Raw genomic sequence first — 25,926 nt, 5'->3', positions numbered from 1 at the left:
TTCATTTGCTAGTATCTAGGATCCCGTGGTGTAGTTAAGGATGAAGGATGAACTACATGTATAGTATCTAGGATCCCGTGGTGTAGTTAAGGATGAAGGATGAACTACATGTATAGTATCTAGGATCCCGTGGTATAGCAGACGATGAAGGACAGGATGAGCAGGAAGGGTTCCTGTGTCCGACGTGTATGCTACAGTTTCCAAACCCTGATCTACTCCAGGCTCATTTTATACGGGAACATACTGACCAGAAGACAACACACGCACACAAAAGGTTTTTTCTTTAATGGACTGTTCACGTGATTTTAAGGGTCCCTCGATTTAAATTGATACTTGCCCGATTCACAGAGGGACTATATCTTTTAACCTATAGTCCTAACCAGAAAGACCCGGAATTAACTGACAGTTAATCAGACGACTTAACATATATATCTTTAGTAATTTTAAACCCACAATAAAGGCAGACCACATTTTGGAATTGGCAGGACTATGGCTATTTTGTTATTATCGTTCATAAATCATATCTTTAAAATTAGATTGCAAAGTCGTCAGAAAAATTATTAACTAATTCCTGGTCTTTCTGATTATGTCGACTGTATTATTGGACAGGCGGGGGGGGGGGGGGGGGGGGGGGGGGTGGGAACCCTTGTTTTTCTCTATTTCGTTTTGCATTAAAGATCGTAATTTTTACATTTGAAGGCCAAAACTTTTCGTTCGGTATGAAAACGCTTGTTAATAAATATTGTCTCCAATTAAAAAAAGAGGATGTTTTTTTTATTTAACAATCAACATTTTTGTAGAAATTCTGGTGAACGGCATGAGGAAAAGAATGGTGAGGTTGAGTTACTACGGAACCAGTTGAGAGCATTGGAAGAAGCTAAATCTTTATGTAAGCAGTTATTTCAGATTTTAACAAAACATTCTTTATTCAATATTCAAATAATGAAGAAGAAAAACAAAATCAAATCTTTTACAGTTTTAATTATTTTTTTCATCTTTTATGAAAATTATTTAATTAAATGTTCATTGTTTATTTTTATCTCGTAATTATGATAAATGTTTTTGGGTGTATAATTATTTGTTTAACCTTTTTAATGCTTGCTAAGATATTTTGTCTTTGCCACAAACTCTAATCTCTATATCTTTGAAGCTTGATGGTGTAACAGAAATAATAGTATAAAATTATCTAAGGTCTCAATTTAATGGTAATTTTAATTATTTTCCCTGTAAATTCAAAAATATTCCATTTTGGGGACCGGGAAGTAGAGAACCCTTTTGTAAAACATATCAATTTTATTTTGTAAATTTTAGTAACAGTTGAGGTAGACAGCTTACGTCTACAGATTACAGAAAATGAAAACAAAGGAATTCAANACGAACACGAACACGAACACGAACACGAACACGAACACGAACACGAACACGAACACGAACACGAACACGAACACGAACACGAACACGAACACGAACACGAACACGAACACGAACACGAACACGAACACGAACACGAACACGAACACGAACACGAACACGAACACGAACACGAACACGAACACGAACACGAACACGAACACGAACACGAACACGAACATGAACATGAACATTTTTAGAGACTGCTAGAGAAAACGAATGAGTTGGCAGCTGAAAATGTTGCTCTAAAGGCAGCTGTTGACGAACTAAGCAGCACTAACGCTGCTCTAGAAGGAAGATGTAAGGTGGGTAAAAATCAACGAAAAAAAATGTTAGCAACAGTTTTGGACTTACTTTTATCTTCAATTATTCTTTTAGCTATGGTCTCTTGGACCTTATCGTACAAGTATAAAAACAATAAACAACATAATCTTTAAGTTCATCTATAATATATGGGTCATTACTTAGACACCAACAGAACAGTTTGGACATTTTATGGAGAAGACTTTTTATAGATAATATATTTCATAATAAGATATTTTATGAATAAAAAGTTTTCTTAGATAAGACCATTCATAGACATTTGACAGAGCAAAATATTGTTTTCCTATATCGTAATATTAACATGAAGGATAGTTTTGGAACCAGAAAATAATTTACTTTATCTTTAAAATGCTTTTCTTTATCAACGAAATGCCCCGCTTATGAAAAGTCCTGTCTCTGAAATGTCCTGTTTATAAAATGTCCCTTGAATGAAGTGTCACATCTATGAATATCCTTTTTATGCCCCTTTTTAAATTGTATTTTTTTTTTTTTAAATCTTCAATTCCTGAACAATCCCTTTATTACCAGATTAAGAAAATGAATGTTAAGGAAAAGAAAATTCTTTCCCATCATGAAGATTGATGAAGATTGATGAAGATGGGTTTATTTCCATATAAAAGGAAAACTTAATTTTAAACTTTAACTGAGCGGAAATTTGGTTTACATGGAGCAACTAAAATAACTTTATTCATTAACATGAGAGATTTCTTAACAACTAAAGGGAGTTGATCACGAAAAAAAGAAAGATTAAATATTGATATTATAACATCTTGGCCTTATTTTTATTTCAGATCATTGTTAAATTATTATTTAAACTGAGAATTTGATATAAAAAGGCCTCCACGTCCACAGACTCCTCCTGGCTGGTGAATAATGCAAAGCCAGGCCGGAGATTTTGTTTTGATAAAAGATTGGGCATCTGGAAAGTTTTTTTTTCTCTATTTCTTCGATTTAAAAATTATTATTTTTCCACAGATTTAATAATAATAATAATAATAACGTTTATTGCTAAATATTTGTTAAATTTACAAAATTGTCAGAAAATAAAAAAACATGTATTTGTAAATGTACAATATTGTTAAAAGTAATATTTTCTTCCATTTAGAATAGCAAAAAGTAAAAAAGTAAAAAAGTGGAGAAAATTTTTTTTTTATGGGAACGGGGGGTGGAATTTTTAAAAAATTATATACCCGTTAAACTGGCTTTTTGATTGAAATTTTGATTAAGTATTTTTGCTGAAACATGAGAAAGAATGAGATCGGTTTAAAAATATGTTGGATCATCATATTTAGGTTTTGGAGATTGAGCACTCTCAGCGGAGTTCATTAGATGATGCCGAGGTTTTAAAACAGGTATTAAAGACAGTAAAACTTTTATTAAACCTAACTTTTCTCTAAAACAAAATTTTATTCAACATCACATATCTGTTCAAAAATCCTCGGGAAATGTACTGTTTTAAAAAGCCGATTTGCATTTGCCTATGGTTTCCGCCAAAACAAAAATTTTCATTTTTCACCAACAAGAGGCTTAAATTTTTAATCAAAAGTTACAAGTCATTTTTGAGAAAACTGTTCTCTTTTCAGGAGCTTATTAGTGTGCAGAAAGCTATGGATGACTCACTACGAGAAAAAGAAGAAGAATTTATGAAATTGAAAGAGGAAAAGGAATTAATCACATCTGAATTAAATGAATTAAAACTAGAAGATAAAAAGAAAGACGATATTAAAGACTTATCAGGAGAGTCAGCAGAGCTAAGGGATGAACTAACCCGGAGTAAAGATCTTGTGACCTTGTTAAATGAATCCCTAGCTAATAATAACTCTGTTATAAATGAACTTAAATCTACCTGTGATAAACTCAAGAATGATCTTAGTACAGCTGAGAATACAAGGATTCAGATCTCCAATCTTCTTAGCTCTACCGAGACAAAGTTGGAGGAAGAGAGGATAAACTCAGACAAACTCTTGAGACAGATGACCCAGCTAGAGCAGGACCTGGAGAATGAGAGGACGGAGAAGGTTGAGATTGAATCCAGCCTGGAGAACGCACTGTCAGAGAAGAATAGGATAAGATCTGAACTTGAGGAGGAAAAACTGACAAATGGAAAGATATGTTTAAAGTTGACTGAGACGGAACAAACTAATACTCGATTAGAAAAGGAGCTTAATCGTCTTTCAGGTAAACTTTATGAAGTCAGATTACCAATATCTCTTTCCGGAGATTTTGAACCTCTGAAAAGCCAATTAAAAAAATACTCCCAATAGCCCATAAAATGAACGAAAAACAAAATTTCCAAGTTTTAATGTTAAAACAGGGTGCCGAAAAGTGCTTTTTTCTAAACGTTTAAAAATGAAGATATCAACATTTTACATTATATGAAGTCAGATTACGGATATCTCTTCTCGGAGACTTTAAACCTCTGTGGAGTGACCTCCGATTTTCTTTCTTCAATCTTAAAATGACTCCTAAAATATAATTTATAAATGTAGAAGACAGATTATTCTCGCGGGCGCCGTGATCTAGTCCCTAGATATAAGAAAATATAATTTTTACAAAAAATGTTATATTTATTAGAATTGTTTGTTCTTAATTTGTTTTAAGATCATTTGGACTATATATTTTAAAAAATTGCTTATTTTTAGAAAGCAAGGCCGGGGACAAAAACTAGAAGCCGACTCAGGTTACTATTCAAGGTTCCTTTCCGGAAAGAGATAATTTTTTTCTCTTTATTTTCTACCTGTAATCTAGGAGGCATTATGAGTGTATGTATTCTTAGTATGGGCTATTTATTTAGACCGAGCTCGGAGACAGAAAAATAAAGGTCACTTTGAAGAGGTTTACAATAGGGGTCATTGGAAGTGTGAATAAAAAAAATAGGGTATTGATTATTAAATAGGTCTATTGTTTAATAAATAAAAAATCGAAGCCGATGGAGATAACTTTTTAGAGGTTTCAAGTCTCCGAGAAGAGATATCCGTAATCTGACTTCATATCCTGCTCCTGGGTAATTAGAACCGGCCACCATTTATGAAAGGAAGGAAAATATAATGTAAAAAGTTGATTTCTTCATTTTTAAACGTAGTATTCACGAATTTACATGAAAGGTTTAATCACAATCTAAATGATGTTTCTGTTAAGAAGCTGATATCACTTTTAAGTCAGTAAACTATGCTTATAATATTTGTTAGACAAAAGTTCATTCATTTTCCCCTATGAAATGATCTATTTTCTCCAATTTAACCAAAAGATCCTGAAAAGCCTGCTAAAATCTAGGGGGGGGGATGTTTCAAGAAAATATGAACTGCTTCCTAGTTTAAGGAAATTTGTTCTGTGACCGCAAGTAATGATAATAATAGTAATAACTAATTCATATTTTGATTGTGGGTTGATTCTTTTGACCCTTTCATTGCTTGTTAAACATTTAAGAATTAGTCTTTCATTTTTTCAGTGTTAGTAAATGCGAATATATTTTAGGAGAGAGGGAGGAGCTGCTTAGTAAGATTGAAGCTGGAGACGGAAGCAATTTGGCGATTCAGCAGCTCTCCCAGGAGATAAACAGCTTACAAGCAAGAAATACAGAGCTCCAAGAATCAGCTTCTAAAACTGCGTCTGAACATACAAATCAAGTTGACCAGTTGAGAACCCAGCTGAAGGCGGTCAACACTAAGGTAGAAGATTGGAAGAGTAAAGTAGGCAAACTTGAGAAACAAAAGGGTCAACTTACAGCTGAGCTGGAGTCCAGAAACCAACAAGTGACAAACCTACAGTCGGAGATAAGTTCCAAGGAAAGGATTGAAAAAGATTTGAAAGAAGAGATTAAATTAAGGTCCCAAGAAGTTGAAGAGCTCAAAAAGAATCAAGCATCGCAGCTTGAGACAATATCAGTTCTCAAAACTGAAATTACATCAGCTCAGACCACTGCACTAGATAAACAAACTGAGATTGATAAAATCCTTGAATATAAAACAAAGTTAGAGGTTCAAATCACAAGTTTGGAGACGGATAATGCCGCCTACGTGAATCAGATTGAGATAATAAATGTGGAAAACTTGGAGCTGAAAGCTAAATTAGAAGAAGGATTGAAATCTATTTCTAAGCTTGAAGAGGATTTATCTAAAATGAAGGTATGTATTTTTTAAACAGAGGCAGAGCTTGAACGTCTTATTGACATCTTCGGATACAGAGTCTAAACTTTTCTGGTCAACGGACAAATGTTCCATCAAAGTAGTTTTTCACCCCAAAAGCTTCAGAATATATAAATTTAAAAAATAAATCTTCCATTCAAAATCTTCAGTTCATCTATCTATATATAAATTTGGCTTGTCTGTTTGTTTGTATCCAATAAACGTCAAAACGGCTGAACCGATCGGGCCCACATTTTTTGTGGGACATCACGTGACCACAGGGAAGGTTTATGAATGATAACAATTTTAAAGAATGTGTTTTTAAGGTTTTTAATTTTGTAAAAAAAAATTTGAATTCTTGAAAATCCGCAAAATTTTTTTCTTCTTTGTTTTAAAATGTAAGCAAAAAGAACATGTTCACAATTTAAATAGAAGATGGGCGGGAAGCTCCCGAAAAGCCTAGAAAGAAAGGCGCGAAGCGCTTGAATTTCTAGTATATATATACTTTGCTTGTCTGGGTGTTTGTTTGTTGGTTTGTATCCAATAAACGCCAAAATGGATGAACCGATCGGGCCCAATTTTTTTGTGAGACCTCGCGTGACCCCAGGGAAGGTTTATGAATTATCAAATTTTCAAAAATTTACCCCTAACGAAATTCGCTTTTTTAAAATTTTGTAAATCCAAGAATATTTTTTTTATAAAATCCGCGAATTTTTTTGTTTTTGTTTTACAATATACACAAAGAGAACATGTTCACAATTTAAAAAGGAGATGGGTGCAAAGCGCCCTAAAAGCCAAGCATTTTAAAAAACTTCAAATTTGTTGTATTGACAGGAGGACGAGAATATTTATCATGAGAATATCAGGATGCTGAAGGAGGCCAAGACCTTCTTGGAAACTGAGAAGAACAGGTTGGAGAAGGAGGTTGTCAACCTGGAGGACAAGAACACCGAGCTCCAAAACAGGAGTGAGTCCTCCAAGACAAGAGTTGAGGAGTTGGAGACGGTCATTACAGCAACGGAGAATAAGGTTTGATTGATTTTTTTAGTTAAAAATAATCTTTATTTTGTAATCTTATTGTTTTAGATAACAGAAATGAGAAATGCTATAGAAGCAGCCTGTGGTAAAGAGCAAAGTCTTCTATTTGACCTGGAGGAGAAAACTAAAACCATCTCCGCTATTGAAGAGGAAAAATCCAGTATTGCAAACAGTCTGGAGGAACGGCAGAGCATCCTGGAGAATATTCGGCAGGACAAGGAGAAGGCAGAGTTGGAGTTGAAGGAGGAGAAGAGAGAGAAGAACGAACTGGAGGAGCAGATCTGTTCTATGCAGAGAAAGTGGGAGAAGGAGAGAGAGAAGGAGGAGGAGAAGGTGAAAGAACTAATGAAAGCGCGAGAGATTCTCATCAACGACGTTGTTCAGCTGAAAGAATCTTTGAATACGGACAAATCTAGATTTGAAAATAAGATAAAAGCTCTCTTAGATGAAATTTCGAGTAAGGACGGGAAAATGAACAGCTTAACAAGCAATCTTGAGAAAGTTAAGGCAGAACTGAACACAACTACTCAATCCTTAGAAAAGTCCGAACTGACTTATGCACAATATCTGAAAGACATGGAAGAATCTAAATCAGAACAAGAATCTAAGATTTTCCGACTTGAGGAGGACATTAGAAAACAGCAGCTGATGTTGAGCGCAGCAGCTGTGGAACGAGACGCGGCAATATCGAAGGTTCTAGAGCTGGAAGCTGCTGTTGACGCCGCCGTTGAAGAACGTCGGGCGCTCCTAGAGCGATGCCTGGCCGCCGAAGGGGAAACTGATCGGACACGAAATGTTACGATTGAATTGAGACGAAAAATGGAGGATTCTCAGGCTGCTATTCATGAGCTAGGCAGAGAAAATCAATCATTACAGGTCGGTTACTAAATAAATATTTTTTTGACAATTTGTAAATCATTCAAATGTGAAAAATTAAAAGCTCTAAATCTTGGGACATGAAATATTGTCAATAACTTAGCAAAGTCTAAAACCAATATTTTAAATCAACGTTTAAAAAAGGATTTTTCTATTACTTTTTAGGGATATATTTGCATATTTTTGGGGGGATAAGGTATAAAAAATGGTCGCAAAATACGAGTACTTTTTGAAAATTCTTAACAACTTTATTCAATACAAAACAAATCAACAATAGTATTTTCATTTATAGAAACATAGAGAAAAACGTCTCATTCTATCTTGCCGTACCGAGCTGCTTTTCGCAGAGCTCTCCATTGATTAAGGTTTAATCAAAATAATTTGCAAGCGTAGTTGCAGACTTTTCATCTTAAAATTGAAACGTGAACATGAACAAAACTGCAGTATGTAATTTCAAAATTATTTAGTATTATATATTGCAAACGTAGTTGCAACTGAATGACTTTTCATCTATTCATCTATATGAATAAAAGAGAAAAACAAAGCAACAGAAAGGACATAAAAAAATCTAGAGTACTGGAAAACCGAAAAATTGGAAAATGACTTTTCATCTTATTTTTAGAAAAAAATCTAAATAAATCAAAGAAAAAACATCCAGATAGAGACTTTTCATCCAGGAATCGAATAGAGTGAGAGAAAACAGATCAAAAGTATCAAAAATAGCAAAAATAGAAAATATATCGAAACTTCAAAAATGCTTGATGTCTCAAGCTTATAAATCAATAGTATCCAGCTGGCTATAATTCACTGGTTGGTTATCCGGATAACACGATTTTATAGTGTTTAAGTTTATAAGTTTATATATTCAGGATATCAGAGCTCTCAGTATCATAATTTCCTGAATCACTCTGAGAACATCGCTAATTAATTTTTGAAAATAGTAACATCTAGATGTTATTACGTAGGTTGACCTTGCTCGGCAATCTGGACGAAAATGGAAAGATGATACTGAGGTCATCAGCTGTAATAGTTGCAGGTCAGTCGAATCTTCTAGAATCTGTTAGATATTATTAATCAGTTGTAAGATATTCAAATCAAAATGTTAATATGTTTATCAGAGGAATCCGAGGATGTTTGAGAGACTTTCAAAGTAATTAATTTCATGTGACTTCAAAATTAAAGAGTTGTAAGCCGATTCACAATGGTACCTACATTGGCCAATATGAGGTTTCATTGCTGAGATTATTTTTACCAACAGAAATCCTTTCCTTGGCAAATAATAAGCCGCTCTGTTTTAATCAAAGAATTTATCAACAGCAGTTATTAGTTGTGAGCTAATAGAATTCCTTTATTTTGTTTATAATTGTAGTTTTCTATTAACCAATAGAAGGTAGCATTGTTAATATTATTTTTACCAAGAGACATCCTTTATTTTGTAATGGCAGTTTTTCATTAATCAATATAAGATATCATTGCTAATATTATTTTAATCTAGGGACATCCTTTATTTTATTTATAATTGCAGTTTCTCTCCGACTAAAAGAAATCCTATAGCCTTGATTTTGTTTACAGTTGCAGTTTTTCTCTGACCAATTGAAATCCTTTATTCTGTTTACAGTTGCAATTTCTCTCTGACTAATAGCCTTGATTTTGTTTAAAGTTGCAGTTTTCCTCGGATCAATAGCCTTGATTTTGTTTACAGTTGCAGTTTTTCTCTGACCAATAGCCTTGATTTTGTTTACAGTTGTAGTTTTTATCTGATCAATAGCCTTAATTTGTTTCCAGTTCCAGTTTTTCTCTGACCAATAGAAATCCTTTATTTTTTTAAGTTGCTGTTTCTCTCTCACCAACAGCCTTGATTTTGTTTACAGTTGTAGTTTCTTTGTAAACAATAGAAATTCTTTATTCTGTTTACAGTTTCAGTTTCTCTTTGACAAAAGCCTTGATTTTGTTTACAGTTGCAGTTTCTCTCTGATCAATAGAAATTCTTTATTCTGTTTACAGTTGCAGTTTCTCTCTGACTAATAGAAAGCCTTTATTCTGTTTACAGGTTCAGTTTCTCTCTGACCAATAGAAAGCCTTTATTTTGTTTACAGTTGCAGTTTCTCTCTGACCAATAGGAAACATCATTGCAGAAACTGCGGGAATATTTTCTGTAACGACTGTTCATCAAAGCAGGTAATATTTTAATTTATTTAATTTCCTATCACTTTATTTTGTGATTGATTAGCAAACATCATTATATTTAAAATTTGGTGTTGATGATGATGTAAAGCTCATTAAGTAAATAAAGTAGGTTAGTTTCACATCTCTTCAGTTCTAACGATATAATAACTACAAAATCAAAAATAGTAGATGTAAAAATTTCCAGGGAAAAAAAACGTAAGAAATTTTTTTTAAAATTTGTCTAATGGAAAAAAGGAAACTACCTCAGATCAATTAAGTTTCAAGGGAAGGATCACGAAAATTAAAAGATTAAAGTTTGAACTAGTTTATATTTAATCTTCGTGACGCCTCTCTTTAAGAGGTAGGATTATTTTTAAATACAAATTATTCAGGCCTTGATGGAAGGGTTCAAGAAACCTCAGAGAGTTTGTGAACCATGCTTTAACGAACTCGGAGTCATGTGACCAGTTTCCGGTAATCCGGATTCAGATTCCGAATAGTACAGTTCGGACCGGATTCACTAGATTGTCAGACCGGATATTCCATACAAAGCAGTGAATTCGTAACCAATCACAAAATTCAGCTTTGAAACTTTGTAAAAATACAATGCCTGCATTGTACTTTTACAGTACTTGTACTGTACTGTACAAAAGTTTATTTGTACTTTAACTGTACTCTAATCAAGCATTGTTAAATTTTAATTTTAAAGATAAAATTATCCTTGCCTTCCAATAATACTAGAGGACTAATTAAACCTCTGTTATGGGATAATTACTATTAGGTTTTTACAAACTATCCAAGCAACTAACAATAAAAACAGTTGAAGTAGAAAATTTAGAAAGTACTTGTAAGTCTTATATATGCATAAAATATCCTACTAATGAAATAAAGAAAGAAACATGATTTGTACTCCATTGTCCGTGAGTTTTGGTTATATAAAATATATTTACACTACACAGTACACATTATTCACTTCAGTACAGTTAAAACTATAACTTACTGTACAGTGTATTATAGTTTACACTATTCACTGTAGTATTTGGAACTTGTTACAGTGTACACTACTTTACAAAACCGCAAGTTCTCTTCAAAAGATAATTTGGGTTATTACCTAATATTAACAAAAAATGGATTTAAAATTTTTTTAAGAAAATGGATCACAAAATTAATCTCAGTTTGATGTTACTTCTAATTTTATAGAGGCCATTATTTGTTATTAAGATTAACTGGACTAAATAAGGCAAATTGAAGCCATAATAATGCCTAAATGTATATTTTTCTTATCACTTGTTGATCAGCAAAGAAGAAACTCCTCTAACATTAATTTTCTAATCCTTATTTTTTCAAGCTGATGTTCTAAACCTTTTAAACTTGGACCATTTAAACCAGCAGAATGTTATTTTAAAATATCCGGCCTAAGACGTCAAGTGTTAAAATATTGAATTAAAAGAAAATTAGATTTATCAGTTTAATTCTCTCATTTTCAGTTGGAAGATTTTTAATTGTCACTTCGATTATAATTAAATATTTTTTATTATTTTTAGTAATTTTTAAATTGTTGAATTCTTTAAGGGGAGTGACCGGCTATGTAAGGTAGTTGAACTGAGTATGCAGTGTTGTGGAAAACTTCTTTCGGATTCATTTGAGACATATTAAACTTTTAAAGATCTGTAAATCCTGAGTTTGAGCGCAAATTCGACGTTCAAAACTCCCACTTTGGGGGTGGATACGTTTTCAGAATTAGTTTTTTTTTTAATTTTAAATAACGACAACGAAAAATAAAGAAAAAATTATACAGTAATCTAATTAGATGGTTAGGAACATATTTCTCAAAAGAAATTTGTCAATAAATCAATGCAAAAATCAATTATTTCGTTTTCATTATTATATTGAGTTTTTTATTTTCTTTGAATTTATTCGCAGATTTCTTCAAATTCTTTAAATATCGTATTTTCAATAATAATTCTAGAAAATCTGCAATAATGAGAAAATAGAAACTAATAATTGAACAAGATTTTTTATTTTCGATAAGATTAATTTTTATTTTCTCGACATGTTTCGATACATGACGTCTGTAGTTTATTGTGGAACTTTTTTAAATTTTATGCCGTTATTTAATAATTTAAGAAAACTAATTCTGAAAACCTATCCACCCCAAAGTAGGAGTTTTGAACATCGAATTTGCGCCCAAACTCAGGATTTATAGATCTTTAGAAAATTAATATGTCTCATATGAATCCGAAAGAAGTTTTCCACAACACTGCATACTCAGTTCAACTACCTTACATAGCCGGTCACTCCCTTAAAATGCTTAAAATTTCGTGATCTCTGCTGTTAAAATTTGATAAAATCTATGATATATAATCTTCATGATAAACATTGTTACTTCCATGTACCAGTGCCAATATATATTTTTATTAACAAAATCTTTTATTTGTTTTTCCATTCATCCTGTAAACCCTAGTTCTCCCTTCATTCTGTAAACCCTAGTTCTCCATTCATCCTGTAAAACCTAGTTCTCCATTCATTCTGTAAACCCGAGTTCTCCATTCATTCTGTAAACCCTAGTTCTCCATTCATCCTGAACGTGTTTGTTTGTATATTAGTATTTTTTTACACGTGGAGTTTTTATTTGAGGGAAAGGAGAATGGATTTCTTTTTCTAAATAATCACGAAACCTCTTCTAGTTTTTTCTAAATTACTCGAATTCAGGATAACAGGTTTTTTTGGCTGCTTTGTTTATTTAGAGAAATAAAAATAACATTTTAGTTAACACCTTAACAAACTTTAAGGTGCAGTACACCAGTAGTTATTGTTTGTTTATCTGTTATATTTTTGGATATAGAATATATCAACACTTTATCTATCTATCTATCTATCAAGGACGGATAAAAAGTATGAAAAGAAGTAGACTATAAGTGTGAAGATGTAGGTTAAGGTTTCCTATCGCTTCTGATATTTAGTACAAGGTTCAGTCCGTACAAAAAAGGTTGGCCTCCATACAAGATTCTGGGTTGGGGACCCGAGGTGTGGTTGGGGGGAATGCATCTTGCATGAACAAATACAGAAAGTTCTATTAAATATTAAAATGTTTTGATAATTCTTGGTCGTTTTTTATAGAAAATGCGGGAATGCGAAAGTATTCTACAAAGATACAGAATTCTGAGCTTTCCAATTTGTCGACCGGATTTTGATCTTTGAGAATGGAGGCAATACTTTTTATATCCAGGGGGGCGGGGACATTCGCCCCCCCCCTGAGATTTTGAGGCAAAAAATGTTCCCAATTTGATAAATGTTATTGTTAACGATAAATTTAGAATTAGAAATTTGTAAGAAACTACTTAAGTTATAATATTGTTCATATCTAGTAATGTTCCTTAATCAAAACTCATATATCAAAATTGTAATATTGTTCCTAATTTTCATGCATTTATAACTAGTAATTTCTTTTTGTTCTTAAATTGCTAATGTTCCTATTATTGTTCCTGTTCCTAATACTGTGTCCGACCCACCTTAAATCCCTGTCCTAATCCTATATTTTTGTTCCTAATTCCTGAACAATCTTTTTATTGTTCCTAAATCCCTGTCCTAATCCTTTATTTTTTTTCCTAATTCCTGAACAATCTTTTTATTGTTCCTAAATCCCTGTCCGAATCCTTTAATTTTGTTCCTAGTTCCTGGACACTCTTTTAATTGTTCCTAAATTCCTGTCCTAATCCTTTATTTTTGTTCCTTATTCCTGAACAATCTTTTAATTGTTCCGAAATTCCTGTTCTAATCCTTTAATTTTGTTCCTAAAATTTAAAAATCTAGTTTTTTTTAGTCTTAAGTCATTAATTTTGACTCTTTTTGAGTCTTTTAAGTCAAAAAAAATTTTCCCCTGCGGCACGATTTTTTGTTCCTAATTATTAAGTTTTTTGTTCCTAAAAAATCTTGCCCCCCCCCCCTCACTAAAATCCTGTATCCGCCCCATTTTATATCAATTCTATCCATTCATATTTTAAAAGTTTGAGAAAAATATGTCTTATCGAAAATCATTCTCATAGAATCTTCACTGACAATAGAAGATGTTAGCTTTTCCATTTATTCCCATGTATACCTAGTATACCTTCCTTCCACAATCAAAAAGTAAACAAACTCATACTACTGCAGTACACTATATATTTAAATTAAGTTTTGGGAGATTCTTTTCTTATTTAGAGAGAGGTACAATGTACGTACATGCGTCATGCATGTACATTGTACAGGGTGTCCTACGAAACATGACAGTAGCAAGAAGAATTGAATGTCCTCTCCAAACCTCTGAGTTTATTTGTGACATTCAGTCAACAAAATTTAACTAGTATTTCTTTAAACAATGACCACAGAATTCTCCTAGTCCTGGCTTTTTCAAAATGTGGTATTTCGTTTTTGTGCTGTCAATATTGATAGAGATATCATCAATTTTATTTGATAATATGAGATTTCAATTATATAAAACAAACCCCAAATTGTCAAAATCTGAATGAAAATCTTCACATCTCCAGTAATATTAAAAGTACAAAAAAGAAGAGATATCACATTTTGAAAATGCCAAGACTAATGGGTATTATGTGATTATTAACTCTAGAATTTTACTTCTAAAATTAAGTTTACGAATAAATGCCGCAATTATTTTCAATCAGCTGTCCTACGTTGTCCAGAATATATTCAATCATAATTTGGTCTTTTCTTCCGGGTTTACGCAGCTAATAGGTCCCATCAATAGATCCTATATTCAGGGGCGTATACAGGAATAGGTCCCATCAATAGATCCTATATTCAGGGGTGTATACAGGAATAGGTACCATCAATAGATCCTATATTCAGGGGCGTATACAGGAATAGGTCCCATTAATAGATCCTATATTCAGGGGTGTATACAGGAAAAGGTCCCATTAATAGATCCTATACAGGGGCGCATACAGGAATAGGTCCCATTAATAGATCCTATATTCAGGGGTGTATACAGGAATAGGTCCCATTAATAGATCCTATATTCAGGGGTGTATCCATTAATAGGTCCTATATTCAGGGGTGTATACAGGAATAGGTCCCATTAATAGATCCTATATTCGGGGTGTATACATGAATAGGTCCCATTAACAGATCCTATATTCAGGGGTGTATACAGGAATAGGTCCCATCAATAGATCCTATATTCAGGGGTGTATACAGGATCTCAGGNTGAGACCTATTCCTGTATACACCCCTGAATATAGGATCTATTAATGGGACCTATTCCTGTATACGCCACTGAAATTCAGGGGCGTACACAGAATTACACCGTTCAAATCTTCAAGGGGGCGGGCTCATTTTCTTGAAACCCCCTAAGAAACCATGAGGTGAGGGGACTCGGCCTTCTATGACCCCCCACTCTATACACCCCTACCCATATTTAATAACCCCCTTCCCCCAATTCTTTCTTTTCTAAAATAACTGCATAATTTCCTGCATTCTAGCAATAACATATCCATTGATTCATTTATGTGCAAAATGGTCTGAATAGGTTGTATTGGCTGAAGTAAAGTACAGAAGCCAATGAATCTGTGTATATAGGTCAACTCTTCCCAGTTCTAGGGAGAGAGAGGAGAAAGGGGGAACCCTGTAGCTAGGCCAGATATAGAACCAGAGTACTTTTTGTGCCTTTTAGTCCTAGTCATCTCCGATTAACTTATATTTAGTAAATAGTAAACCATTCTTTTCACACGGTCTCACGTCCTTTACTTCTCCCTACTTCTCTCCTCACGTCCTACACTTATCAGTACTATATCTTCTCACGTCCTACACTTCCTCTTACTTTTTTTCTTTATGTCCTAAGAGTCTTCTGAAGTCTCTCCTCGCGCCCTTTACTTCTCCTTGATTCTCCTCAAGTCCTGCACCTCATCTTTTTTCTCCCTTCACGTGCTACACTTCTCTTTGAATTCTTCCGTCATATATATATATATTTCTTTACTTCTCTTTTCACGTTCTACACTTCTTCTTACTTCTCCCACCCTCAAGTCCATCCTTACTTTTTTTCCTATGTCCTACTCTTCTTATACTTCTTTCCTTCATTCTACTCCTTCTTACTTCCCTTCTTATGTCCTTCTCTACTTCTCCTTACTTCTCTCTTTACGTCCTACACTTCTCCTTACTTCTCTCTTTACGTCTTACACTTCTCCTTACTTCTCTCTTTACGTCCTACACTTCTCCTTACTTCTCTCTTTACGTCCTACACTTCTCCTTACTTCTCTCTTTATGTCCTACACTTCTCCTTACTGCTCACCTATATCTTACACTTCGCCATAGTTCTCTCCTCCCGTCCTCCTTTTCTGCATACTTCTCTCTTCCCGTCCTCCTCTTCTGCATAGTTCTCTCCTCCCGTCCTCCTTTTCTGCATATTTCTCTCCACCCGTCCTCCTTTTCTGCATACTTCTCACCCCCGTCCTCCTTTTCTGCATACTTCTCTCCTCCCGTCCTCCTTTTCTGCATATTTCTCTCTTACCGTCCTCCTTTTCTGCATATTTCTCTCCACCCGTCCTCCTTTTCTGCATACTTCTCTCCCCCCGTCCTCCTTTTCTGCATACTTCTCTCCTCCCGTCCTAATCAACTTCTTTCTTTTCTTCTCTTCTCCTTACCTCACAATTTCTTTTTTATTTTTATCACTTTAATATTTTTTTTTACTTTTATTCCTTTTTTATATTTCCTCCTTTATTTACAACTCACTCCTCCCTTGTTTCATTACTTCCCTCAGAAATTCCCCCGGCTCTAGTTTCCCCACATCATCCTTGCCGGGCCGTGTGACGCAAAGCGTCAATATCCTAGTTAGAGTTCACTCACCCTGCTCCCAACCTATCTATCTATCTATCTATCTATCTATCTATCTATCTATCAATTCAACCCCCTTTTACACAGTTTTACAACAAAGAGCTAGGAGGAGTATAAAAATATATCGAGAAATTAAACCCTGCGCACACAACAAGGGAATAGAATACTAATGTTTCAAAAGCAAATAGTTGTAAATAATTGTTAAAGATTAGTGTGAAATAAAAACGTTGCAAAAGGAAAAAACTGTTGCTGGGATACTTTTTAAAAGAATAGTTGTCAAGCAATATGCTGAAATGATAACTTAGTTTGGGAGAAATTGCAAATATTGGCGAGGATAAATGTGCAAAATCTTAAAAGAACAAAATTTAGCAAGCTTAATACCTCAACCAAATAATCTGAAAAAATGTAAAATCCAGAAACTGAGCCCTAAACTGTGCACAGCAATATTATAATTTAGTACAAAAGTCGAAATGTTATATACCCTTTTAAATGAAACATTTTTTTTAGCGATTGGACTTGAAGCATTGATCCTGATCAGGTTGTATGTTCAAATATTGCTGATATTAAATTTGATTTCAATTGAAATTGAATGAAAAATATATATAGGAATTCATGCATTTCTTTTTAAACATGCCATTTCTTTTTATCCTGCGATTTCTTTTAATCTAGAAGAGAGAAGGATATAATAAGATAAACAGGAAAGAGAAGAGAGAAGGATAAAAAAGACGAATAAAAAAAGAAGAGAGAAGGATATAAAAGACGAATAAAAAAGAAGAGAGAAGGTTAAAAAAGACGAATAAAAAAGAAGAGGAGAAGAGGGAAATATATAAGAAGAAGAGAAATAAAGAATGAAGGATATGAAAGGATGAAAGGAAAGAGAAGAGAGAAGGAAATAAGAAAATGAATAAGAAGAAGAATGAAGGATATAATAAGATGAATAAAAAGACGAGGAATGAAGGATATAAGAAGAAGAATGAAGAATACAATAAAATTAATAAGAAGGAGAAGAATGATGGATTATAATAAGATGAATAAGAAGGAGAAGAATAAAGAATTAAAGAAGAAGAATGAAGGATATAAGAAGGAGAAGAATGAAGGGAAGAAGAATGAAGGAGAAGAATAAAGGATATAAGAAGGAGACGAATGAAGGATATAAGAAGGAGAAGAATGAAGGATCTAAGAAGGAGACGAATGAAGGATATTAGAAGGAGGAGAATGACGTATATAAGAAGGAGAAGAATGAAGGATATAAGAAGGAGACAAATGAAGGGAAGAAGACTGAAGGAGAAGAATGAAGGATATAAGAAGATTACAAGGATTACGAGTAGACGGTTTATATATTGTGTATCTTGAGTCATATATGTTTAAGATCTAGTTTCCAACACCAGGACATAAATCCCTTAAAACCCCCACCCCCATCTACCCCCTTAAACCGGCTTATCCCCCCCCCTAGAGAAACTAAGCAGCGCCCACATGAGGTCCAGGGCATATACCGTATACCGCTACATGTTAAAGAACTCTAAACCTTCATCAACTCTCTTCAGTTCATCACTAGAACCCGAACCAGTGAAACATACGGACTCAAGAACCAGAAAAATGATCTAGGATATATAATAGGACATAAATTAAACACAAATTTGGACGTTTTTAATCAGGGCTGAAACGTCCTCTTTTCTCAACAAGAAAATCCACTAAAACACGGATGAAATCCTGGAACCTGGGCCTGTAAGCTAAGGATTCTAAACCCTAGAGAAAGCTCTTGAGCCAGACTGCAAGGTTGGAGAAAATGCCGGATTCCTTGGAACCTGCTCCGTCTTTAGAAACTGGAAGGTAAATAAGAAATTATCGACATATCTCTATATTATTTAAGGATATTAAATTAGAAAACAGTTTTGTTTTAACTCGAATTATTGCCAATTAGATCATTCTTAACTTTATAAGCATGAATTGTGTCATTTTGTATTTTGTTTAATTTTTTTATAATCATCATGATTTTTTGTAAAGCCAATGTTTATTTTTTGTTTTTCAAATTTTTCTTTAAAAAATTCTTTCTTGTTATATTTCACCAAACTACGTTTGTCTAAAAGATGACAATACGATTTTTAAGTGGACAGATAACTTTATTAAAATCTAACGTGCCTTAATATAAATTTTAGTTGAATTAACAAAAAATTCAAGTTTTAAACAAATGAGTCGACCATCGAAAATCTTTTCATTTTCCGGGGCCAATGAACTTAATCATATTTTTTTAATATGAGAACTGTCTTGATATTTGCATTTAAAGAATTTTCTAAAATTTGAAAGAATTATATCATCTGTAAATACAGTGATTAGTTACTAATAACCCTCCCCCCCCCTTCCTCCCAACCAAGAACGCAATAACCTCATTTTTACTCTTCTCCTTGTTTGATCAGAAAGCAGTTAAACGAGGAATTTTTGACCCAAATATATTCTTCAAATTCAGGTTTTTTTCTTGAGCTAAAAATTAGTTAGAGCAACAGATTAATTAATAGCTCAGCCATTCTTTCTGCAATCTGATCTAAAGGATTTATATGAAATTCTCTTTTAGAAAAATCGAAAAAAAGTAACTAACTTTGCCTAAACCTCGAATTTTCTCATCCCTCATATCTTTGCAACCTGATGTTGTAAAAAATATCAAAGGACCAGAAAACTTGAGTTTGAGGCAAGTGTTGCTGTTCAGATCTTGTTATTTATAATATTCGATTGAAAATATAATTATGGTTTTATATCTTATTTAAATAAATTTACAGTTTTAGGAAACATTTCCTTTAACTATGGGGTCACTTAGTTTTATCGTATCTGCGAGAATTGATGCTTCACTGAGTTTTAGAATTAGTTTAAATTTAAATTTTACACTTTAAAGTTTAAACCGAAGATTTCTCCTTGGTACGTTTAAACCTCAACGGAAGCAAATTTAACTGGAACTGTGGGGGGGGGGACCCCCGGGGGGAGAGAGTGACAGGGGGTAAGCCACAGTAAGAGGGGGGGGGGGTCAAATTTGGCAAGGAGATCGGCAAACTGAACTGTGAAGGGAGGGTTCAAGTATATTGTGCAAGTGGGAGGAGAATACAAGGGCTAAGTGACAGCCATGGTATCCATTAACCACCCCTCCCCCCCTCCTCCTCTTCACTAATTATATACTTTTGCAAATAGTGCAGTGTTTTGAACCAACGTTTTTTAAAGAGCAGAGATGCAAAACGAAGTATTAACATGTTTCTAAACATTGTGGAAAAAATAAGGATTAAGAATTGATAATTGTTAAAAATTGGAGAAAAAGTTAACAAGATTAATGTTAGATTGGTATAGGTTTTAAATCTTTAGTTAAGAGAAAATTTTCCAAGAAAAATCAAATTAAATATGATTCAATCGATGATAAAGTTGAATAAACTCTAAATTATTTCTAAGAAAAAGATCAAATTATCAAGGTTTGTTTTTTCTTTAAAGAAAACTTGTTTCTATTTAATATAAAAATATATCTTCCATATCTATGTTGATTTTACTGAACCCGCGATTTAAAAGCTTCGGCTCGGGTCTTCATTCCTTAAACCCAGCTTTAAGACCCAATCTTAGACCCAACTCTGAGGACAGCTTGTGTCACGTGATAGACCTGAGTCGCATTTTGTTGAATCTTTTTAATCTCATTCTCCGGCCCTTTGTCTTCCATACAATATACCCCAAAACGGCTGAACCAATTGGGTCACATTTTGTGTGTGATTGAACGGCCGGTCATTACTATAAATTATTTTATTCGAAAAATTACTTTTCTTCGGAATTGAAAAATTAAATAAAAATGTGTGATTTTTTTCAATTGTTATTGTTTAATAATGTTCCCACAAACAACAATTCGTTAAAATCAACGTTTTCATAAAAGATGAATTTAAAAGTAAATTGTAAAGTTTTAAAAATGACACTCAACTTTCTTTGAATTGCATTAATGCAAATTTTCTAGCAATATAGTTTTTACGTAAATTTGTGCAACTTTGCGTAATTTCATAGTATTACAAATCATTTTCTGTCAAAATGCATCTCGTAAAAAAAATCCTACATGAACTGCGTAGACTTTCTTTTTAGAGAATTGAGTATGAATGGAAAAAAGATAGGTAGTGAAATATAAAATAAAAATGATTTAAATGAAGACAGTAATGGTGGAAACAATTGAGAAAAAAATTAAGAGAGAAATATATTTATATTGATTACTATATAACTCTAAAGATAAAAGTTTAGGATTTCTATCTTCATATAATAAAATAAAATACCACAGTATCTNTAAAGGATTCCTGACAAAGTGTTTAGAGCCACTGTTGATTGGACATGTCATTATTGCTTAAAAAAGGATTTCTGTAAAATAGAAATATAGTTCTTTATCGTAAAATATAAAAAAGAGGTGCTTAACAAGTAAGGCCTTACTTAAGGGGTAAACATTTTGTCATAACAAAAATATCAAGTTTATTAATTGCAAACAAAATTTGCTTGCTTTAGTCGCATACTTGTAAACTGCATTATTGCATACTTAAAGATTAAATCTGCCTACGTGTTTTTAACGAGTGTGTGTTCGTGTGCAGTGTGTGTGTGTTTGTGTGTGGAGTGGATCACTGGGTCAATGCACTACTAGGGCTTTCTCCTAGTATCTATCTATCTATCTATCTATCTATCTATCTATCTATCTACCTAAAGAATCTAGTAACAAACAAATAAAAATGTCCGGAAAAATCTCTAGACTCTGACTGCTTAGGAATAGAGCGAGAAGAAGGAAGTCAACAAATATTAAGTAAAAGAAAAAAAAGAAAATTGTAAATGAGAGGGAAAGACTAAAAAGAGAAGGTTGAAAAAATTACCAACTGGATTTTAAGTCAGAAAATCACGGGAAAAATGGAAAAAAACGAAAAGAAGTAGGAATGGAAGTATGAATGGAAAAAAAGATAGTTAGTGGAGATAAATATAAAATAAAAATGGAGACAGTAATGGAGGTAGAGTTGAATAAATAAATGAAGGGAAAAATTGAGAAAAAAATAAAGAGAGAAATTCTAAAAGAAAATATTAAAATTGTAATTATGAATATGAGAAAGGATGTATTGAGATCGGAGGGGGGAGGGGCCTGGGATATTACTAGACGGGACAGTAAGCTATGCATGGAATAGTTCCCGAACTGGACACAAACATTTTATCTTTTGTGATATAACGACAAACATATATACATGACAAATGAGAAATCAAAACATGTATGTTTGTAGAATAATGTTTGGAATTCAACAAAGAGGGATTCCCGGGGGGGGGGGGTGTTCCGGCAACAAAAAAACGTCTGATTTTTTATGAAAAAACTTTGCTAAATTTTTTAAGAAAAAGAAACAATTAGATAGAAAACTAAATTAAATAACTCTAAATGTTTCAGGAAGAAAGGATTCAGTTCTCTGGATCTATTTGCAGACTGCAGTGGACCCTCCTGGGACCCGGAGAATGAAGATTCATCCTGCAACCCTTCTCCTTCATTCTTTACCTCCCAATCTTCAGCTCTTCCTCCTCCATCATCTCCTTCTCCATCCTGCATTCAACCTCTTCATCCCGATCCATCATTAGATCTTCCTTGTCCTCCGTCAACTACTCCGTCTACCCCCCCGTCATCTCCGGTTCAAGTTTCTCCGGAGGATTCTCCGCCGTCCTTGGCTAAACTAATTCTTGACGGAGAAAACAATGGTTTAAGATCTCTCAACCCTGATCCAGTATCCTTTCTCAGTCTTCCTCATCCTTTCATCCGTCCTAACTCAAGGTTCAGCTCAAAGCGAAGTCTTAGTCCTGATTTTCTCCGGGAGTGCAAAACAGCACGGCCTAATTTCAAGGATGGAATTAAATCTGAAATCTGTGATATCTCAAGAAGTGATAAAAGAACCGGAACTGCTCCGGGTACCCCTTACAACAGGCCGAGTACGAGGAAGGAAGGGTTCAGCCTGGAATCTAAACATCCTTGCCCAAACAATCTCGGATACTGTAAGTTATACTATATTTATTACTAGCTAGCTTATTTCCCGCATTAAACTTAGAATTTCAAACCATACTAAGAACATTTCTGTGGTTCTCCCGAGGGCCCCACTCACAATTTGAGGCAAATCGGTTAAGGGGTTCCTGAGTTATGATCGGACAAACAACAGACAGATAGAGATTACAACTTTATATCTATAATATATATATATAGATGAGAATAATTCTTTTGTTTTGACCCAAATATTTCTTTCTATATAAACTGAATTTTTAAAGTAAATATTCGTATTCTCTAAACTAAGTCTGAGACCTTAAAAAATAAAAATATAATTTTGTAGTTTCTAAATTCAATTAGATTTGTTTATACTTTAGATGAATGCTGTGCTAACCTGCCTGGATCTACGATTCTCCAACACTGGTTGGAATCTCCTTCCCGGAGAACCATCCCAACTCTTCCGTCCCAGGTTCAGGTTGCTCTCTCTGACCCCAACCCTCTCCATAGACTAGAGAACATGGTCAGGGATGGGTTTAGGCTGGATCAGAAGGACGGAGAAGGTCGTACAACACTTCATCTCGTGATATCTGAGCCCAACCTTCTCCACCGAGTTCAGGTTGCTACCTGGATACTACAAAACGGAGGAGATGTAGGCTCCTGTGATAGAAACCAGGATACTCCGTTAACTCTGATCAACACTATGCTGGAGAGACATGATTTCTCTATAGCTCTCCGTCTTGTTGAAGTTTTATTAGAGCACGGAGCTGATGTAAACCACATGAATAAGACAGGATGGACAGCCCTCTCCTATACTGTTAAATATCTAGATTCAGGAATCAATATCTCCAGGCTTCTCATTAACTCCGGAGCCAGGATATTTCCTGAAGTTAGCACGGAGCGGAACAAAATATTTGGAGTATTTCTTCGCTCTGTGCTGCTCCAACAGAGCCTGGAAAACGCCGGAAACCTTCTCCAATTACTCGCAATCTCTGCGAGCACCAGTCCTCAGCGTTTAAGAACTCTGGTTTACACAGAGCTAGTCTCCGAGTTCAGATTTCCAAACTCCGGAGTTCCTGATCTGCTCTTGGAGATCTGCCGTATATTGGAGGACTATTGGAGAACTCCTCTCCCTCTTACAACCCTGAGTGCTAACCAGGCTAGGGCAAGTATTGGAGCAGGACGGATAAACTCCAGAACCTTCAATAAATTGAATCTTCCAGGACTACTACAGGACTACCTCAGCTTGGAGAAACTGCCAGATATGATGCCAAAGACTATACATGACAAGACTGCTCTTACTATCCAGATCTCAGGAGGTTTCTTGCTCAATTCTACTTCTCACCTTCAATCCTTTACCCAGAGAGGAGAACCAGAAAAATCAATGAAATCTTTATAATAAATATTTGAAAAAACTTTTTACTTATATTTAGAGATTTACAGTGAAAAATTTCGATATGAATAAGATCGAGCAGCTATTAGTTTAAAAACACAGATTTAGAGATAATCCAAGAAATGTCAAAGATTCAAATATTTAGACACTTTGTCACTTCGTGCTTTCCTTCTTTTATATTCCTAACGTATAGACCGATATTAAAGTAAAAAAGATAAAAAACCAAAAATGTTAAATTGGGATCGAAAGTGACAGGATGCTGGGACAAGAACTGAACCGTTAATCAGTTTGATAGATAAAGTTGAAAATATTGTCATTTGCATCACAAATTGTAAATGATAAAAATTTTTGAAATTTCTCATTGCAATACCTTGTTCGGCTGGCACAATAAACAAAATGTGAGCTGTTTTCTTTCAAGTTGTATGAAATATGGATTTTTGGGGAAAATGTTTAAAATTCTTTATTTTTCCATCAATGTTGTCGCTGCATATAGGTCTACCAACATTTAACATAAATACAGTGTCAATTTCTTTAAGGTTCTCAAAACTTTGCAAAGAAACCGTTAAGAAATTTTTGGGTGTAATAATGGAAGGGGCGGGGAGGGGGGCTGGCGGTCCTGTTTGTCTTATCTAGTGTGTGTGTGTGTGTTTTAGTGTGTGATGTTTTGTGTGTGTCCTATATCCTGTATGTATATATATATATTGAGAGAGAGAGAGGGTTGAACGCCCTGTATTTGTGCCGCGCAATCTCTGGAAAGCGCTGACGCTAAAATTTTGTTACGCAAAGCGTATACTCAGAACTACAACAAACAATAAAATTTGGCGGGTGAAAATTCGATTCAATCCTCTACNCCCCCCTCCCCACCTCTCCTTTCAACAAATACCCTTGTCCTCGTTTCTAAGTTACTAAGCCTCTTTATCTCCCTTTCTTTTCACAAAAGTCTTTCATTTTCCCTCTATTTTTCAAGAAATTTCCCTCCATTTTTCAATCAAAGGAATTGAGTCTTGGCCACAAACTCAAACTTTCTAACTTTAATATATTTGCAACCTGACGGAATAAACCTGATCTACAACCAGATCTAACAGAATTCATAGTGGGAAATATTTAAGGTTGCGAAAATATAGGGATTTTCAAACCAAAGAAACTGAGTTTTTGCCTCAAACTTTTTTGTAATCCTGACATCTTAATTCTATAAAATAGTTAATCTATGATATTTAAAGATGAAGGGATTAAAGAAAATGAGTTCCCTTCTCTTGAGTTTTCTCTTCCAATTCTTCGATTTTTTAAAGCAAATATCTACGGGTAGTACAGGGTTACCCACAAAAAAATGAGACTAAAAAGACGACCCAAAACTCTTAAAATATGATTTTATAAATGTTAGAATTATACATCTGTCTGCAATATAGTGTTTTAATGTTTTTTTGGTATACTGTATAGTTTTCTCATAATATGATTTTATAAATGTTAGAATTATACATCTGTCTGCAATATAGTGTTTTAATGTTTTTTTGGCTGGGAAAGAAAAAAGCTTGCTTTTAAATGCAGGAAAGAATAGATGTAAAACAGAACTCAATAAATTCCGTACAGTCGTCTCTGACGCTCATCCTTTGTGGGTAACCCTGTATGCTATAAACTATTTCTACATTTATATTAACATTTTTCCTTTTATCTGTCATTGGATCTCTTGTTTCCTTTTTTCTTTCATTTTGTCTCTCATCTTCTTCTCTTTTCTGTTTTTGTAACTTATTAACTTTCTTTTCTTTCTTGTTTTCTAGCATTTT

At 33.9% G+C, this 25,926-nt stretch overlaps 2 protein-coding genes across 2 annotated transcripts in view; both read left to right on the top strand.

The window, feature by feature from the left end:
- Window positions 1-10,841, top strand: part of LOC111707886 (early endosome antigen 1) — an 11,217-nt gene extending 376 nt beyond the window's left edge. Inside the window, exons 2-13 of the mRNA XM_023481069.1 lie at window positions 124-274; window positions 801-889; window positions 1,312-1,382; window positions 1,611-1,715; window positions 3,027-3,086; window positions 3,318-3,912; window positions 5,209-5,858; window positions 6,693-6,887; window positions 6,945-7,772; window positions 8,738-8,808; window positions 9,869-9,950; window positions 10,331-10,841. Of these exons, the coding sequence (XP_023336837.1) occupies window positions 124-274; window positions 801-889; window positions 1,312-1,382; window positions 1,611-1,715; window positions 3,027-3,086; window positions 3,318-3,912; window positions 5,209-5,858; window positions 6,693-6,887; window positions 6,945-7,772; window positions 8,738-8,808; window positions 9,869-9,950; window positions 10,331-10,402 (2,969 nt within the window). The 3' untranslated portion in view covers window positions 10,403-10,841. The remainder of the gene's footprint in view (window positions 1-123; window positions 275-800; window positions 890-1,311; window positions 1,383-1,610; window positions 1,716-3,026; window positions 3,087-3,317; window positions 3,913-5,208; window positions 5,859-6,692; window positions 6,888-6,944; window positions 7,773-8,737; window positions 8,809-9,868; window positions 9,951-10,330) is intronic.
- A 7,477-nt stretch (window positions 10,842-18,318) lies between these two features.
- On the top strand, window positions 18,319-24,167 carry LOC111707891 (uncharacterized). The gene is made up of 3 exons (XM_023481074.1): window positions 18,319-18,596; window positions 22,177-22,769; window positions 23,133-24,167. Exons 1-3 carry the CDS (start codon window positions 18,553-18,555, stop codon window positions 24,149-24,151), a joined length of 1,656 nt encoding a protein of 551 aa, XP_023336842.1. The 5' UTR covers window positions 18,319-18,552; the 3' UTR covers window positions 24,152-24,167.
- Window positions 24,168-25,926: the final 1,759 nt, after the last annotated feature.

Source organism: Eurytemora carolleeae, unplaced genomic scaffold, assembly GCF_000591075.1.
Source record: "Eurytemora carolleeae unplaced genomic scaffold, Eaff_2.0 scaffold801, whole genome shotgun sequence".
Lineage (NCBI taxonomy): Eukaryota > Metazoa > Arthropoda > Copepoda > Calanoida > Temoridae > Eurytemora > Eurytemora carolleeae.
This window is presented reverse-complemented; position numbering and strand designations above follow the sequence as displayed.